Source organism: Megalopta genalis, chromosome 15, assembly GCF_051020955.1.
Source record: "Megalopta genalis isolate 19385.01 chromosome 15, iyMegGena1_principal, whole genome shotgun sequence".
In the NCBI taxonomy this organism is placed as follows: domain Eukaryota; kingdom Metazoa; phylum Arthropoda; class Insecta; order Hymenoptera; family Halictidae; genus Megalopta; species Megalopta genalis.
The window spans coordinates 4,506,660-4,523,560 of record NC_135027.1 but is presented as its reverse complement, the minus strand read 5'-3'; the positions used below and the strand labels follow the sequence as shown (position 1 = coordinate 4,523,560).

The 16,901-nt window shown below is 48.8% G+C and overlaps 1 protein-coding gene across 1 annotated transcript in view; it reads left to right on the top strand.

Moving 5' to 3' along the window:
* The first annotated feature begins 4,848 nt into the window (after nucleotides 1-4,848).
* Nucleotides 4,849-16,901, top strand: part of LOC117221117 (uncharacterized) — a 28,789-nt gene continuing 16,736 nt past the window's right edge. Inside the window, exons 1-5 of the mRNA XM_033471790.2 lie at nucleotides 4,849-5,295; nucleotides 7,603-8,324; nucleotides 8,823-9,367; nucleotides 11,568-11,887; nucleotides 15,316-15,630. Coding sequence (XP_033327681.2) covers nucleotides 8,152-8,324; nucleotides 8,823-9,367; nucleotides 11,568-11,887; nucleotides 15,316-15,630 — 1,353 coding nt within the window. The 5' untranslated portion in view covers nucleotides 4,849-5,295; nucleotides 7,603-8,151. The remainder of the gene's footprint in view (nucleotides 5,296-7,602; nucleotides 8,325-8,822; nucleotides 9,368-11,567; nucleotides 11,888-15,315; nucleotides 15,631-16,901) is intronic.

Genomic DNA, 16,901 nt, shown 5'->3' with positions numbered 1-16,901 from the left:
AGAGATTCGACTGTTCGCAGAAAATAACGTTTAGAAAAATCCTGTTTAACGAGTTAGCAGCGTTTAACGAGTATACTGACTCTGAGGCACCGCTAAAATTGTTATATCACGTTACACGTATACAATACAATGTTATACTTCATTATACAATTTTTATATAATCAAAGACTAACTTCAAAAAATTGTTACAAGCGTAACAGTTGCACGAGTCGCGAGACTCAATTTCATACGCGTAGAATGCACATCGTCGCATGAAATGGAAATGCTGTGAGCCAGAAAAATGATTTCAGAGATTCGCAGTTAAAATGGCTTCGGGTGCAAGGGATTAATTGAATCCATTGTAACTTGTACGACGCGTAAGTTCGCAGATTCTATCACATTTCTTTACTTTTCTTTTCCGGTAAACCGACGAACAGATGTCTCTCTGTGCAGCCCGTACTAATGGATTCTCGCGTATAACGAACAAACAAATAAATAAATAAATCCGGAAAGCGGATCGATGGGACGCACGCGGTGCACGCAATGCGCGCGGCCGACGCTCGTTAATCGACGCGTCGCGAATAGTTAAATGAAATTGATGGGCCCGCCGAGTCGCAATAATGGGATGCCTGGGACGCGCGAGCTGTTCCGCCCACGCATCGACGCGTCTCTCCCGATGTTTTCCCATCGTTTCGACAGAGCATTTCGAAAATAATATCGGACGCGGCGGAACCGGCGCGGATTCGACGGCGGCGAATCTCGCGGAGCGGTGATCGCCGGCGACTGCGCCGCGGTTTCTCCGCTCGCGTATAATCTTCCGAGCGGGATCGTTCGCGAGCTTGTTCGTTCCCTCCGCCGAAAAAGTTGTTCTGCCGTGTAATCGAATCTGGCGTTCGTTAGCCGAGCTACTCATTAAGCTTCCCGGGGCTTATTAAGCGCGCGCCGAAAATCATTTCCTTCCCGTTCGCGAAATCAAGTGCTCCCGAACGAAGTTAGGCGCTGTTCCGCGCCGGAACCGCGTCGCCGACGACGACGGCGACGTCGGCGACGAGTCGCGAGCTCGCGCATCCCATCGATCCGAAGCGGTGCTGGCTATTTTCTCTGTTTCTGGTGCCGAGCCGCTTCTCTCTCTCTCTCTCTCTCTCTCTCTCTCTCTCTCACTCTCTCACTCGCTCGCTCTCTCCCTGCTCTTTCCCCCCTTCCCCCTAATCGCCTTTGACGAGGAAATTAATTTCGTGTCAGCGAGCGGACACGAGTTATTGCGTTAGACGCGGACCAAGACGTTACATTGTAATCGTTAATTAATCGAGCGCCGAATCGGCACGGCTCTGCGCGCCGCGGCGCGCGGTAAGCCAGTGCATTCTCTCTCTCTCTCTCTCTCTCTCTCTCTCTCTCTCTCTCTCTCTCCCTCCCTCTCGCTTATTTCGAATCGACGACGTCGCAATTACCGCGCGCACTTAGGCGCCGAGAGGAGCGCGTAATTGCGCGCGGATCCCGGGCTTCGAATCTGATAAACGCAGCCGATTTATCCGGTGTACGTAGCGCCCGGTGCCCCCCCTCCCCCCCCCCCCCCCCCGTTGCACTCGGAACAACGAGCGTTTCGTTAGCGACCTTCGGGAACGCGGCGGCGCACGGTTAATCGTGTTACACCACCCCCGATTCGATTACCGGATCAACAAATTACCAGGCCGGCCGGCGTGCGTGTAATTCCGACCGATTAACGAGACAATTACCGAGGCGACTCCTCCGGCCGGCTTTTTATTTATTCGCCGTTACGACATTCAATTACCGGCGTCTCCGTTTGCCGCGACAAAATTGCGTTGCCGGCCTCGTTATCCGCGCGATTCTCTCCCCCTTCCCCCCGCGCGCGCGCTCGCGCGCTCTTCAGTTTTTCTCCCATCGGACCGATTCTTTCGCGATTCATTTCGAAGAACGTCCGGCCGACCGGTTCGCGTTTCGATTCCCGCGGGTTTTCTCGCGTCCTTCTTCTCCTCGCGGTTCCCTTCCTCGCGTTGCTGCTCCTCGTGGTTGACTCCTCGTGGCAAGCAGTCAGGCCCATCGCGGTATGCAGGACAGTAGGTCGACGCGCGCTCGTTTTTCTCTCTCTCTCTCTCTCTCTCTCTCTCTCTCTCTCTCTCTTTTGTCGGCGCGATTCTCCGTCCGCGACGCGTACAATATTTTAAGGATGCACCGGCCGCGCGCGGGAACGGCTATTAAACGACGCCGCGGCAAGGAGAGGAGATGAACGGTGACGAGAGGCGGGAGGAGAGACGACGAAGAGTCCGAGAGATTGTCGACCGGATGCGTCGTGTCCGTCGCGAGGAATCCGCCTCGCGGAGGACGGAACGTCGCGGCGATATGTAGCGCAGAATTTTCTTTCGCCTCGGGAAAGTCGCCTCTGCCCCAGCTGGCCGATTCCTAGACTACTTCGGTTGCTATTGTCGCGATACGGTCACGCTCCCCGGAACCGTTTACTTTCTTCGTTTTCTCGCCGCTTCTTGCTCGCCTCATCCTCTTCCTTCTCCTCCTCTTCGCCGAGATCTTGCCTCTTAGCCTCGTTTCCCTAAGTGTCCATTATTTTCATTTTCCGAGCCAGCGACTCCGCCGGCTCCTCCAGAGATACTCCCCTTCTGTCTCCCACTTCTCTCTCTCTCTCTCTCTCTCTCTCTCTCTCTCTCTCTCCCTCTCTCTCTCTCTCTCTCTCTCTCCCTCTCCCTCTCCCTCTCTCTCTTTTTTTCTTTTCAGCAAGCCGTGTTACTCAGTCCTCTTTGTCGGCGTTTAATTCCTTTTCGCCGACGAATCGCCGCGTTTCAGTGTCTCGTAAGTCAAACTTTTCCGACGCTGGTTCTGACTCTCGCTTTTCTTTCCGCGACGACGCCTCTTCTTTCGAGAACTTGTTCCGAAAGCCAAACCTCTCGGCGCGTTTGAGATATTATTTCAAATAACACGTCGTCTCACTTTTTTATTTATTTGTAAACGCGACAGTTCCGTTGACACTTCAATGGCCGCAAGTTTAAGCAGTGAAACGTCGCCGGAGGCCGGCAATATTTTTGAAGAATTGACCCTTTGCACTCGAGTGGTGACTCTGAGGCACCGCTGAAATTGTTACATTACGTTCCAAGATCATTTTTATACCATCAAAGCTTAGATGTAAAAAGAATTGTTAAAAGTCTAATTGTTGTACGAGTCACAAAACTCGATTTCATATACATGAGGTGCACTTTGTCGTATAAAATGGAAATACTACAAGTCGGAAAAGTTGATTGAAATTTACGGTTAAAATGGCTTCGAGTGCAAAGGTTTGACTTTAATTCTTTTTAATTATTTAATATGTTTTCTTTTGATGAATCATGTAAATTCATGAAACAATTCAACATGTGCGAACATACGCGTGAAACAAAACATAGACAACAACAACAACAACGATAACAGCACATTTGATACGACAACGTTTTTCCTTTGCGTGATAATTATTAAAGCAATCGCCTACATGATTATTAAAGCATCGCATACATGTTGTGCGAGCGGCCATCAAAGTGTTAAAGTGCATAATTGAAGGCATCGGCGCGGTGAACGCACGTTTTTATAACAACAAAAAAACGGAAGAACGTAACTTTACGACGAATGGCGGAGGATCGGCGAATCAAGCGTACAATTTACAAAGTCGTATCATGTATGAAATAAAAACTTAGATAAAAACCGAAATATTTCATTATTTGAGATTGCTATTGCGTCTGAAGCGGACCGATATCATTTTTTATGTTCAGACAACGACACCGAAAATAACGTTTCGAAACGGATCATTTCAAGAAGTCATCCTTTATTCTCATATCAAATCAAAATTTCCCAGGTCCGCCCTTCCCGCGAAATCGTTGGTGATTCGACGCGATAGTTTAATTTACTATTATATTGTATTAATTGTAATTATATATAATTGTAATTGGTATATAATTTACTATTATATTGTATTAATTGCAGTTATAATAATTGTAATATACATATATTACAATTATATATAATTACAATTAATAATTGTAATTGATATATAATTTACTATTATATTGTATTAATTGTAATATATATATAATTACAATTAATACAATATAATAGTAAATTATATACCAATTATAATTGTATATAATTACAATTAATACAATATAATAGTAAATTATATACCAATTACAATTATATATAATTACAATTAATACAATATAATAGTAAATTATATACCAATTATAATTGTATATAATTACAATTAATACAATATAATAGTAAATTATATACCAATTACAATTATATATAATTACAATTAATACAATATAATAGTAAATTATATACCAATTATAATTGTATATAATTACAATTAATACAATATAATAGTAAATTATATACCAATTACAATTATATATAATTACAATTAATACAATATAATAGTAAATTATATACCAATTATAATTGTATATAATTACAATTAATACAATATAATAGTAAATTCTCCCTAATTGACGCTCAGATTCTACACAAAAATGGACAATTTGAGATACGATTATTCGAGCATTGCGGCTCGTTTCTACAATTGTCAACAATCGATAACTATAAGTAATAACCATAACTCCTCCTCCCTCAAATTGTCCATTTTTCTAGAGTCTGAGCGTCCATCAAAGAGAATTTATTGTACACCTTGGCGGAAGAACCAATCGTCGGATAGAACGTTGACGCGCCGAAGGGAAGAAGACGGGATGGCGGATCGCGCGAGGGCTCGCCAGGAAAAGGAAAGAAACCCTCATGGATTTTCGAAACGCTGAAAAAGTCGTTCGAGTCGCTTCGGTTCAATAAATCGCGATCGCACCTGTCGACGCGGCACGCGGCGCAGAAGACGATCTCTCGCGAGAGTCATCCGCGCGATTCGTTCTGTTCCACCTCCATCGGGGACCGGCTCTCACAATCCGAGGGGCCCGTCCCGCGGTCCCGTTGGCCAGGAGAAGCCCGTAGAACCGAGAGAGAGCCCGGAGAGCAAGGATTTCGTTGTTCGCGCGTCTCGCAGACATGTCGGATCAGCCGGGATTCACGGCCGCCGGAAGATCTATCTCGCGTCCTCGAGTATTCGCCGCGGGTCTCGACGGACGAGCTTAACCGCGATATTCTCGGGAAAATTCGAGTGTTTCTCGGCCCGGTGGTCTTACACGAAAGCCAAACGGGGCTAAACGCGAAACGAAAAGAATTGTGACCGTGCGACGGGGATATCGATACCGTTCCAAGGATAACCATCGATTCCGCCTCGATCCAGGGATCTCGATCGGCTGGTCGCCGTGCAGAGTACGTCTCGCTTGTCCACCGACAAGGACACGGAACGGAGAAAAGGACAACGGTTAAATAATCTAGACCAGGGGTGGGCAAACTTTCGATCGCTGCGGGCGACCTGTTCTTTTAAATTAGAGGCGGCGGTATAGCAACATCGTACGTGTCAAGTGATCGTAAGAAAAGTAGTAATTTAACGCCGAAAATAAGTTTCGATGTAAAATTAATATAGATAATATCGGACAGGCGAGCGACTAGGAATACAAGTTACACACGGTCGACGCTTTGGCCACCCCTGATCTAGTCCATGGGTGTCGAACCCGCGGCCCACAGCAAGGAACATTAATAGCTCGCGCACTACCCCCGGCGGAATGTGTTCGAGCACCCTTTGAAGCGCGACAACTTTTTTCAAACTCGACCAAATTACCTGAATTTTTTTGGATCGCGTTAGACCGGCTGGTTCACCGCGCAAGGGACTAAAATGCTTCTTTTTGATTTTGATAACAATAATAATGATATTTCGTTCGTTCAACGGGACGAACCATTTGCCGTGGAATACGAAAATACGTTAGCAATCAAACAGAGTGCAAACGAGAGAAAAAGGAGAAGCGAAATGATGAAGCAAATGGATGTCGATGCGATACGACTGGACTGCGGATTTTATGCAGTTTTATGCAAGAATGAATAGATGAGAATCGAAACATCGAGAACGATTGAACAATTCAAGCTTGTTTAAATTTAAATTTAAATTTAATAAAAATTTGTAGTCTAGATATGACGTAACAAAGTAAAACGATAGAAATCCAGGCAACTGGAGATAAAAGAAAAGCGACATGTGAGGCTAAATTTAAAGAAATTATTAAAGAAATTGTTTTTAAATTATTTAAAGAAATCAAGTTACCAGAAAACTTGACAGAATCTTGCAGTTACTCGGTAATTAGAATAAACAGTAAGAAACCTTTAATTCCTGATGATAACGTTTCAACCATATTCAAATAAAAAGCGAAATATAGTATTTATATCTTAGCATATTTAGTACATTTTATTCTCTTAACTGGTATTTTATTATCTTCTAGATCACCTAAATTTTATCTGTCTCGTTTCGACTTACAAAACCTACAGGTTTCGTTGTGTTCTTTGGAGATTGCGCGTCCAATCTAAAAGAAAGAAAGTGCAAATTATTGCAATGGAAAATTCTCCATTAGAGTGCAAGTAAATTTAGTGAAACGGATACATTCTCCCTAATTGACGCTCGGATTGTGCGCGAAAATGGACAATTTGAGGAGAACAGATACGACTATTCGAGCCTTGCGGCTCGTTTTTATAGATCGTCAACTAACTGGCCGATTTTGTGCACAATCTGAGCGACGATTAGAGAGACTTTACCGTACCACTTTGTCTAAAACAGCTGATCTTGTTCAAATGTGGCCTAAAGAAGCTAAAATCTCGGAAACCCTGGATCCGGACAGTAAACATCGAGGCGCGACGAGATCGCTTTGAAAGCGAGTCGATCGGGCAAGAATAAACGCGTCCGGCTGAAATATCGTTGGACAACGTTACATAGAACCCGGTCGCGAAATAAGTTGCCAGTTAATCTCGATCGGTCCGCGACAGAATCCGCGTTCCGGGACAGGTGAACCGGGGCGACGCGGCTCCCCACGGTACATTCTGCTCGTCGACGCGTTTTCCGGCCGATAAATTGAATTTAATGTCGCGTTGCGAGCACGTCCGGGCCCCGGGAACGCGTCGGAACGTTATCGGAAAATCCGGATCGTGATTAGTTGCATCTGGCCGGCTCTACGGAACGACGGAAGTTCCTCGACCCTCTGCCTCTCTGTTTTACGGTTCGCCCCGAGACGAGGCTGAGCTCGATCGCGACGCGTCGGGGCCTCGGGACGCAGAAAATCCTCCGAATTCGCGTGGGAAAAAAAGCAGCCGGCAATTGTCTCTATGTTCTATCGGACGAATAATCAAGGCCGAAAAAGCGCTAATCAACGGAAAGGAAGTACGGTGTACGGCGGCAACTAAAATTCAACACTGTTCAAATTCCGTTTCAATTTTCCGACGCAATTAGAACGCGAAATTTTACGGCGCGCGCGCGCGCGGCTGGAACAAATGAACGTTTATTCGTTACAATTTCCAATTACAATTAATTCGAGAGGAAGCAAGCGAGCCGTTCCGCCCCGAGCTATTTCATTTCCTGGCTGCCCAATGAAACGGTTGCGCGCGCGATGCTGTTTGCTGTCCGCGCGACAAGAAAGAAAGAAGAACAACGCGGCGGGAGAAAGAAGGAAGCGCGGCTCACCCAAATTGTTCGGTTCGCAGGTCCATCTCGCGGAGGAGAAGTGGGCCGGTCGGGCCCGGGGCCCGAGGCTATAGGCCAGCCCGAGTTTCGTCGCGGAGAGGATCCCGACCTCTTCGATATATCTCTCTCTCTCTCAAGACAAACAGACAGAGAGAGAGAGAGAGAGAGAGAGAGAGAGAGAGAGAGAGAGGACACACCTGAAGAAAGAACCGACTTTTCGGAGGATGATTCATCGGTCGCCTCGTTGAGCGAGCGGTTCGCGCTTCGATCGGAAGCGAGCGCGAGCTTAGACGGCTCGGTGGAGGAGCGGCATTAGAAGGAGTAGGAGGAAGTTGAGGAGAAGGAGGCCTCGAAGGAGATCGAAGCGAGCATGTGAGACGGGTCGCGGGCTCGAACGACCCGAAGACAAAGAAGCACCGCGGCGGAGGGGGCCGTCGATCGGCGGATGAATTGAATAGTCGGAGAGAAGTCGGCGAGAGGAGTCGAGGGAGAGATATCGTCCTGCGAGGGTGATTCCGGTGTCCCTGCCGGAGATAGGAACAGATACGGGAATAAGTGGCGGAGCCAAGATGAGCAGACGAACCATGCCGCCGGCTGGGCTAAACTCCTGCGAGAGGATCAGGCCGGAACGACCGAGGAACCCCATCCAGAGGCTCGTCTGGGGTCCCGGCTCCCAGTTCCAGGTCGGGCAAATCGGCTTGCCCGAGGACGAGGGCTCGAATCCACGGATGGCACTCAGAAGGTACGTGTCCCCGCCGGTTCCTCCACCCCCGTGCCCCGTTCCAGCCGCGATCGATCCAGTTTGCCAACCGTTTACCGGTCGAACGAACGAATTACGAGCCCGCCTATTCAAACAGCTACTCGGGTATGCGCATAATCGACGGGTTGTTTCGCGTTCACGGTATCGGCCGTCGAACCGCGTGGCAGCTCGAACGAGCTTTCGATCGGCGGAGATTTGTCCGGTCGACAGCCGCGCGGCTTCGGAAGCTCCGGGATAATTTGCTCGCTGTCCATCGAGACGATACATCTTCTTCCTCCCTCTGCCTCGTCTCGGCTCTCGCGCAGGCGAGCGATCGCGGGACAATCGTCGACGGAGGTCTTTTGACGGAGGAACCGATCGCGATCGGGACGGGATCAAAAGCGTGTTAAACGGCGAGCGGGAGTCGGGGTCGGGTCGAGTAAACGGAGAGTTGGCGAGGGCCAGCGGCCGGCTTAATACGATCGCGTTTCCTTTGAACAGTCTGCTGCGATTGTACGAGGGAAGACAATACCGCGAGGCGGCCAGTTTCCTCGCGAAGCTGCCGCACTACACCCTGAGAGCCACCCTGCCGGACATTCCGGTGGACCTGTTGATCGAAACGCTGCCGCACAGTCTGGCCCTGCTCGAGGCGCTTTACACGAGGCTGGTCGAGCTGAACGTCAGCGACGCGAAGGTGCTGCGTGTCGAGCAGGTGCTCTGGAAGATCGTGCACCTGATCTCCGTCAGCCAGGATCATTTTCGTCTGAGGATCTGGTGCAAGCTGCTGGTGGCGGTCGGCAGATTGGCGCCGAACGCGCGGAGCACGCTGGTCGCGAGGAGAAGGGCGCTGGAGAGGGCCGTGGAGGGCCTCGGCCGGCACGGGCTCGTACCCTCGGCGCAGCTCTGCAACCCCGAGACCGGGGCCGCGTCGAATCTTCTTCCGCTTCCGGTCGCGTTGAAAGAGGTGCTCGAGACCAGGATCGACGCGTACAAGCTGGCCGTGCACAAGATCGAGAGCTTCGGGAAGCACGCCAGAACGCACAAAGGTAAAAAAGCGCGCGGTCACGCGATCCGACGGCTTCGGGAAAAGGTCCGAGCGCAAGGATCTCGCCGTATCCCGCTCTGGATTTCACCGCGCCGGGGAAACGCCCCGAGGAATTTCCATGGGAAGCGAAAACGTCGCGGACGATCACGCGAGAGAAAGTCGCGGGGATATTCGATCGGATGTGCCGTTCCCGATCCGATTACCACCGTCGTACGCCGGCTGTCTGAAATGACACGCGATCGCGTTCCTCGAGTGTCATCCTGTCGTATCGCCGTCACGTCGCCTCTCCCGGCAGTTCCACTTACCGAGATCTCGGGGATCCGGTCCCCGGGCGCGTCGGGAAAGCGGCGAAAACGAACGAGCTGTGCGGGATCGGATAGGACGCTCGGGGAATCGAATGCCGCGCGGACTGTTTGTCCCGGTGAACTTCTGCTCGGCCGTGTCGCGTGTTCCGGGCCGGCGTGAAAGGTGCTCGCGCGTCTCGCTAACGTCGCCGGGTCGAGCAAGGACACAGGGATGGGATCAAGTTCGATGTACAAGGTGTATCAGAAAGGTCTTGCAATCCGGAAATTAGGGGTTCCCGAGGTCGCTGGTCGGTCCATGTAATAGCAAACTTTTAAGTGGAAGTATTATAGTCGTTGTCTAGTGGGCTAGTCTCTCTTTCATCTAAAAGGAATTCAAGACGTTCGGACCAATTTTAACCCTTTGCACTCGACTGGTGACTCTGAAGCACCAGAAAAATTGTTGCATCGCGTTCCAAGATCATTTTTATATTGTCAAAGTATAGATTGAAAAAATTGTTAAAAGTGTAACTGTGGTTCGAGTCACAAGACTCAATTTCAGTATGCATAACGTGCACTTTGTCGTGTAAAATGGAAATAGTATAAGTCAGAAAAATTATTTTAGATTTACAGTTTAAATGGCTTCGAGTGCAACGCGTTAAAAAGTTGATTTCGATTGAAAAGCTGTCGATACAGGATGTCCCAAAATTATTGTACGAGAGAGAAATGAGCGGTTCCTGGGGTCATTCGAAATAACTTTTTCCTTTGCGAAATTACGATCCGCGGCTTCTTTCGCGAGTTATTAACGATAAACGCTGACCAATGAGAGTCAAGCTCGAGTAGGCGCGAGGCGGCCGAGCCAATGTGCGGAACCGGGCTTCGTGCGCCCGTTGGCTCGGCCGCCTCGCGTCAGCTGTTCTCGCCTCTCATTGGTCGACGTTTTTCGTTAATAACACGCAAACGAAGCCGCGGATTGCATTTCCGCAAAGGAAAAAGTTACTTGAAATGGCCTCGGGAATCCCTCACTTCCCGCTAGTACAATAATTTTGGGAATAATTTAAGGAATCCTAGTTTCAATCTCAATGATCAAGTTTCCTTTCACGGGTTTCGATTGCCACCCAAAAGCAATAACGTTTCAATGATTACACTTAACATCTTTCTCCGCCGAAGTACTCGCAGAGGGTTCGCACCTATCTCGTAAAGGTTCGAGCGTAGTGTACTCGATGCCATCTCTAGTAAGGACGTTAACGAAACGTATTCCGATATCGCATTCGACGTCGGATCGCGCGTAGCTCGACGGGGCCCGTGAAGCGTCGAATTTGAACGCGGCTCGCAGCTTGCAGCGGCTGCATCGGACGCGTTGCATTTCTGGCAACGTGTCGCGGGACGCGTTGCGGCGGATTTACACGGGAAACGGGGCACGCCTGACCCGCTTTCGATCCGTCAGCCGGCACGCACCGTGCGCTTAACAGGCTTCAAAACGCTGGTGCCCGCGAGCCAATCTAAAGGAAAATGACATCGTTGCCGACGCGCGTCCGTCCGTTGTTCGACGGCCTGCGAGCCGGGTCCCCCCGATCGCAGAAACGAGTGTCGGCGAGCTCCGCGTTTATTCGAATTGATTGCCGGACGATTACCGGCGCCGAATTTGTCGCGACTCGCGATTGATTTGCTCCGCGAATTGCGGGATAATTGGACCGGGCCGCGTCGCGTCGCCGGATTACTGCTCGCGGATTAAAAGAGAAGCGAGAGAGATAGGAGAACGCGCGCACCCCGCTCTCTCCGTTTCGGCACGGAATTATCGCGAATCAATCGGACGAGCGGAAATTGCCGATTTCTAGGCATGGATCGCGCGCGCGACCGCCTACGAAAGCGCCGCGAGATCGGACGAAAGGGAAGCGTGTAACGGGCTTTGTTCCGCAGCGGACCACGGCGTGCAGGCGGCCTCGCACCAGCGGCAACTTTCGCTCAAGTACAGCGAGATCCAGCAACGGCTGATCGATAATCAGAGCCTGCTGAACACGTTGGAGAAAGTCGGCGACCCGAGCTGCTTAGAAAGTCTGCTGTCGGAGCTGAAGCGCAGGGTCGAGCAGGACAAGGAGGCGCTCAGACAATGGACGGCCTTGAGGAATTCGACGCTCGCAGGGGACACGAAGAACCCGCCGCTGGCCGCAAGGCTGTTGCAGTTCTCCAGGGGATGCGAGCTCGCGCTGCAGCTGATGACGCAGGACACCAATTTGCAGGTACGCGGCAATCGATCCCTCGTTCTCGTTGTCGTTCCCGTTGTCTCTCGCGCCGCGCAGAGAACAGCCGATGGAACGTAGAACGCAGGGCTCGCGGAATTTACCCTCGAAGCGCGTAATTAATTCGGGGGGTGGAGGGAGAGAGAGGACCCTCCAACCTTTCGGACTTGGCGTCCGTTTTCTACGCTCAGCGACAACTTCGAAAGTAGTGGAGCACGACGTCTGATCGTCCGGAGAAACCTCTCGGACGTCGAGTCTCCTCGGTTTTCGGGACCACGCCTTCTCTGTTCCATTTTCCAGCTGGCCGGTGTTGCAATGCTGTTAGCCATCGGCGTACACCTTCGCCACAAATCCCCGGGGCGGTTTTCCGGCGGATCTTAACTCGGGACCTCCCGGCGCCGGAACACGCGCCGGACCTTCGGGCCCCCGTCATTGGCGTAATCCGAGAACCATCGATCGCTAGCCAGATTGCAACGGATTGCAGCAAATTGTTGTAAATCGAGCCGACGCGGTTCTCTCGCAGGAGAGATCATAGGCGCGTTTAAAATTTTGATAGAACAATTTGCGGCCGCGCGTCCACGTTCGGCTCGCCGATCGAAATGACCGCACGCGCGTAATCGCTGGTCCGCGCCCGCCGCGGCGTTTCCAATTAATAAATATTTCGTCGGAAATTCGGAGGGACGCCGATGCCCCGCGCGCACCAAAATTGCGCGCGGCCGTTCGCGCTGATTCGCCCTGTCAATTAATTATCCAACGGCGGCCGAGCTTTCCTTCGCCCGGACGTTTTTCAATCGCGACTGTCGTTTCCATTCGCCGGCGAATTCCTTGGTTCCCTATCGCTTTCTCTCTCTCTCTCTCTCTCTCTCTTCTTCTTCTTCTTCTCTCTGGCTCTCCCGTTCTGTCCCGGCCGTTGGCAGCACTCGAGGGGGAAATCCTCGGAAGACAAGAGGTGTCGCGAGAAATTCCAAGAAGTTTGTTCCAGTCGATTCCGGGCCGAACGAGCGGAAGATTCGATTCCTGTTCCCGGCGGCCGGGAAGCGAAACTTTCCCTTCCCGGCCGTGGAAACGCTTTAATACCGTTCGAAGGAAAGAACGGAAAACGAGCAGAGCGAACGGAGATGAAACGAGGTCGCGACGGCCGGACGATTGTTGATTAAAAACGGCGCCGATTCGACAGCGCCGCGGCGCGGCACGCCGCGACTCCGTAATTAATCAGATTTTACGACCGGGGGGAACCACTTTTACTTCTCCAGCCGAACGGGAGAACCGACCCCGATGATCGACGACGAGCCTCGGCGACTCTTTACTCATTCCTCCTCGACCCGTAAATCCTCGGATTCGAAGAAGAGACATTAACGACCTGCCCGGTTCCACGGCCGAATTTCGAAAGCCGTGCGAACGGATTTAAGACGCTCCCACCGGTATCCGCTCAGCCTGCTCGCGGTTTCCAGTTGATTCCGGCGGGAACGAAACCTCTACTAATTTTAACACAATCATCGGAATTGTTCGACGAATTGGTAATTCGCGAAAGCTGCCATCGCGAACCGTACGAAACCCCTTGGCCTCGAATAACGACCACTCCGAGGCACCATTAACACGTTCCGTGCCACGTGTACCATCGATGGTACACGCTTGCATGTTTACTTAGTGAACTGAACAAATTGTTTACAAAAAATTTAGAACCGAAGAATCAATTTCCACCGCAAGAATGGGCGTTGATAAGTTTTTGTTACGTTGTTATGTGTACGAGAATTAATAATTGCACGTAATACATCAAGTTTTAGTAAAATATCAAAGTGTGAAGATTCGAGTAAAAAAGCTCGGCACGGAACGTGTTAAGCATGCGTCGCGCTGTTGGATCTTTCGGATAGTTGTTTCGCTCGTTCACGAGAAAACGAGAAGACGATTTCTGAACGATCGGAGCGGAAAGAAAGGAGACATTTTTTGGCGTTCTTCTGGCAGCTTCGAAATCTTGTGCTCGCGGAAGTGCTGCGTTCCTTATTCGCAAAATAGTGAATGCTTTTTCGACACCCTTGCAAGATGACATTTTTTGTTGACAAAATAATCAACTTTGTGAACGATACAATGTGTCAGTTTTCAACTGTTCTACCAAGGCTGTATCTGCTGAATCGTTAAACAACTAAGTATCGTACGAGCAAGTGGGGTTAATGTCGTAAAAAGTACCTCAAAAGTATGTGAACACCACCTTAATTTTTACTACTTTCTAAAAATAATTATGATTGAAATTATTTTTATTATTATTATATTAATAATACAGGATTTGCATATACCTGCTCTTCTTGCAATTTCCCTTACAGAATATCCTTCTTTGGGGATTCTTTGTGGATGCAATGAAAGAAAAATGTCGTACAAACCGACCATATGAAGCAAAGAATAATGCAATATTGCATATCTTGTGTAAACTTTTATTCATTTAAAGGATTTAAATGCTTGAATTGTTCAATTTGATGTTACCAAGGTGCATAGCATATGCATGCATTCAGAATTTAGCAATAATCATTTAACGATAATAATACACGTTAAACAGTAAATTCTCCCTAATTGACGTTCAAATTGTACACAAAAATGGACAATTTAGGAAGAGGAGTTACGATTATTCGAGTTTTGCGGCTCGTTTCTATAGTTACCGATTGTCAAGAACTATAAAAAACGAGCTGCAATAATCGAATAATCGTACCTCCTCTTCTAAAATTGTCCATTTTTGTTTCCAAGCTGAGCGTCAATTTGGGAGAATTCACTTTACAGTAAATTCTCTCTAATTATCGCTCAGATTGTACACAAAACCGGACAATTTAGGAAGAGAAAGTACGATAAATTAGGGAGAAATTACTGTCCATGCAGTCAGAATAGAATTTAGCAATAATCATTTAACGCTAGATTCACGGAGCACAAAGATACAGCTGTTTTATATTAGTTTACAAAAGTAACAATAAGACATTTAGTCTGACTTTTAACAAGTGTTACATTTGTATACTATTACTATGTAAATTTATATATTATTACTATTACTTATTGTGTTACACAACAAGTGTTTAACATTTGCCATATAAATAATTATCGAATTATTAAGTAATTATTGAATAAATAACTCGCCAATGTATATCTTCACGACACGAATAATCGTCGATTAAAAAATTATTGTCCCGTCATTTCGACGAGTTCCGTGAATCCACTGTTAACGATAACGATACACGTTATATTTCGTAACTTCTATAAAACAAACAAATGTCCGCAGACTCTCGCGCGACGGTGTACGCATCGAGCGCGAATGCCGGTAGAAAATGAGAATGGTATCGCAGGGGCGAGAAAGAAATGTCTTGATCCCAGGGTTTAAAGCGTCTCCGAGCGGAAAGTGTTAATACAACGTGGGAAAAGTTGGCGTGACTTTACGGTATGCTTGCACTCAGGTATTCCAATTGGACGAGAATCTGGCGGACGACTACGAGGAGGAATCCAGCAGCAGCGCGGGCTATCACACGGACGAGAGCTGCAGCCCGACCCCCGAACCGGTAGTTAGGATCAGCTGCGAGCTTCTCAGGCCCGAGAAGAATTTTTCCAACGCCGTAACTTCCGGCGGCGACGTGACCGCCGAACGACTGGCCGAGAGCTATGCCGCCCTTTACAGCCAGGCCCATTTGCATACCTTGGATGCTCTGGATGCGCTGGAGCCCCTCAAGGATGCGCCCGACTTGAAGGCCAAGATCCTCTACTCGGTGGTCGTGGTAAGTGCCGGAACATAATCCGCCCTTAATCCTTAACCGGATCGTTTTCCGCGCGTTCCAGTTCTTTAACTGGCGACGCATTAGCATATTTTCCGCGGGGCCCGCGACTTACAATAGCGCGAGCCACGACGACGACAGCGGAACGATCGTTTCCTTCTTTCAAGCGGAGGCCGGGTCGCGCAAGGACATAGGGATGGGATCAAGTTCGATGTACAAGGTGTCCCAGAAACGTCTCGCAATCCGGAAATTAGGGGTTCCCGAGGTCGCTGGTCGGTCCATGTAATAGCAAACTTTTAAGTGGAAGTATTATAGTCGTTGTCTATAGTGGGCTAGTCTCTCTTTCATCTAAAAGGAATTCAAGACGTTCGGACCAATTTTAACCCTTTGCACTCGACTGGTGACTCTGAAGCACCAGAAAAATTGTTGCATCGCGTTCCAAGATCATTTTTATATTGTCAAAGTATAGATTGAAAAAATTGTTAAAAGTGTAACTGTGGTTCGAGTCACAAGACTCAATTTCAGTATGCATAACGTGCACTTTGTCGTGTAAAATGGAAATAGTATAAGTCAGAAGAATTATTTTAGATTTACAGTTCAAATGGCTTCGAGTGCAACGGGTTAAAAAGTTGATTCCGTTTGAAAAGCTGTGGATACAGGATGTCCCAAAATTATTGTACGAGAGAGAAATGAGAGGTTCCTGGGGTCATTCGAAATAACTTTTTCCTTTGCGAAAATACGATCCGCGACTTCGTTCGCGAGTTATTAACGAAAAACGCTGACCAATGAGAGTCGAGCTCGAGTAGGCGCGAGGCGGCCGAGCCAATGTGCGGAACCGGGCTTCGTGCGCCCGTTGGCTTGGCCGCCTCGCGTCAGCTGTTCTCGCCTCTCATTGGTCGATGTTTTTCATTAATAACTCGCAAACGAGGCCGCGGATTGCATTTCCGCAAAGGAAAAAGTTACTTGAAATGGCCTCGGGAATCCCTCACTTCCCGCTAGTACAATAATTTTGGGAATAATTTAAGGAATCCTAGTTTCAATCTCAATGATCAAGTTTCCTTTCACGGGTTTCGATTGCCACCCAAAAGCAATAACGCTTTAATGATTACACTTAACATCTTTCTCCGCCGAAGTACTCGCAGAGGGTTCGCACCTATCTCGTAAAGGTTCGAGCGTAGTATACTCGATGCCGACGACGGCGGAACGAGGCACGATCGTTTCCTTCTTGTAAGTGGCGCCTGAAAGGAACGATCGGAGAAGCAGGCGAGACGCGA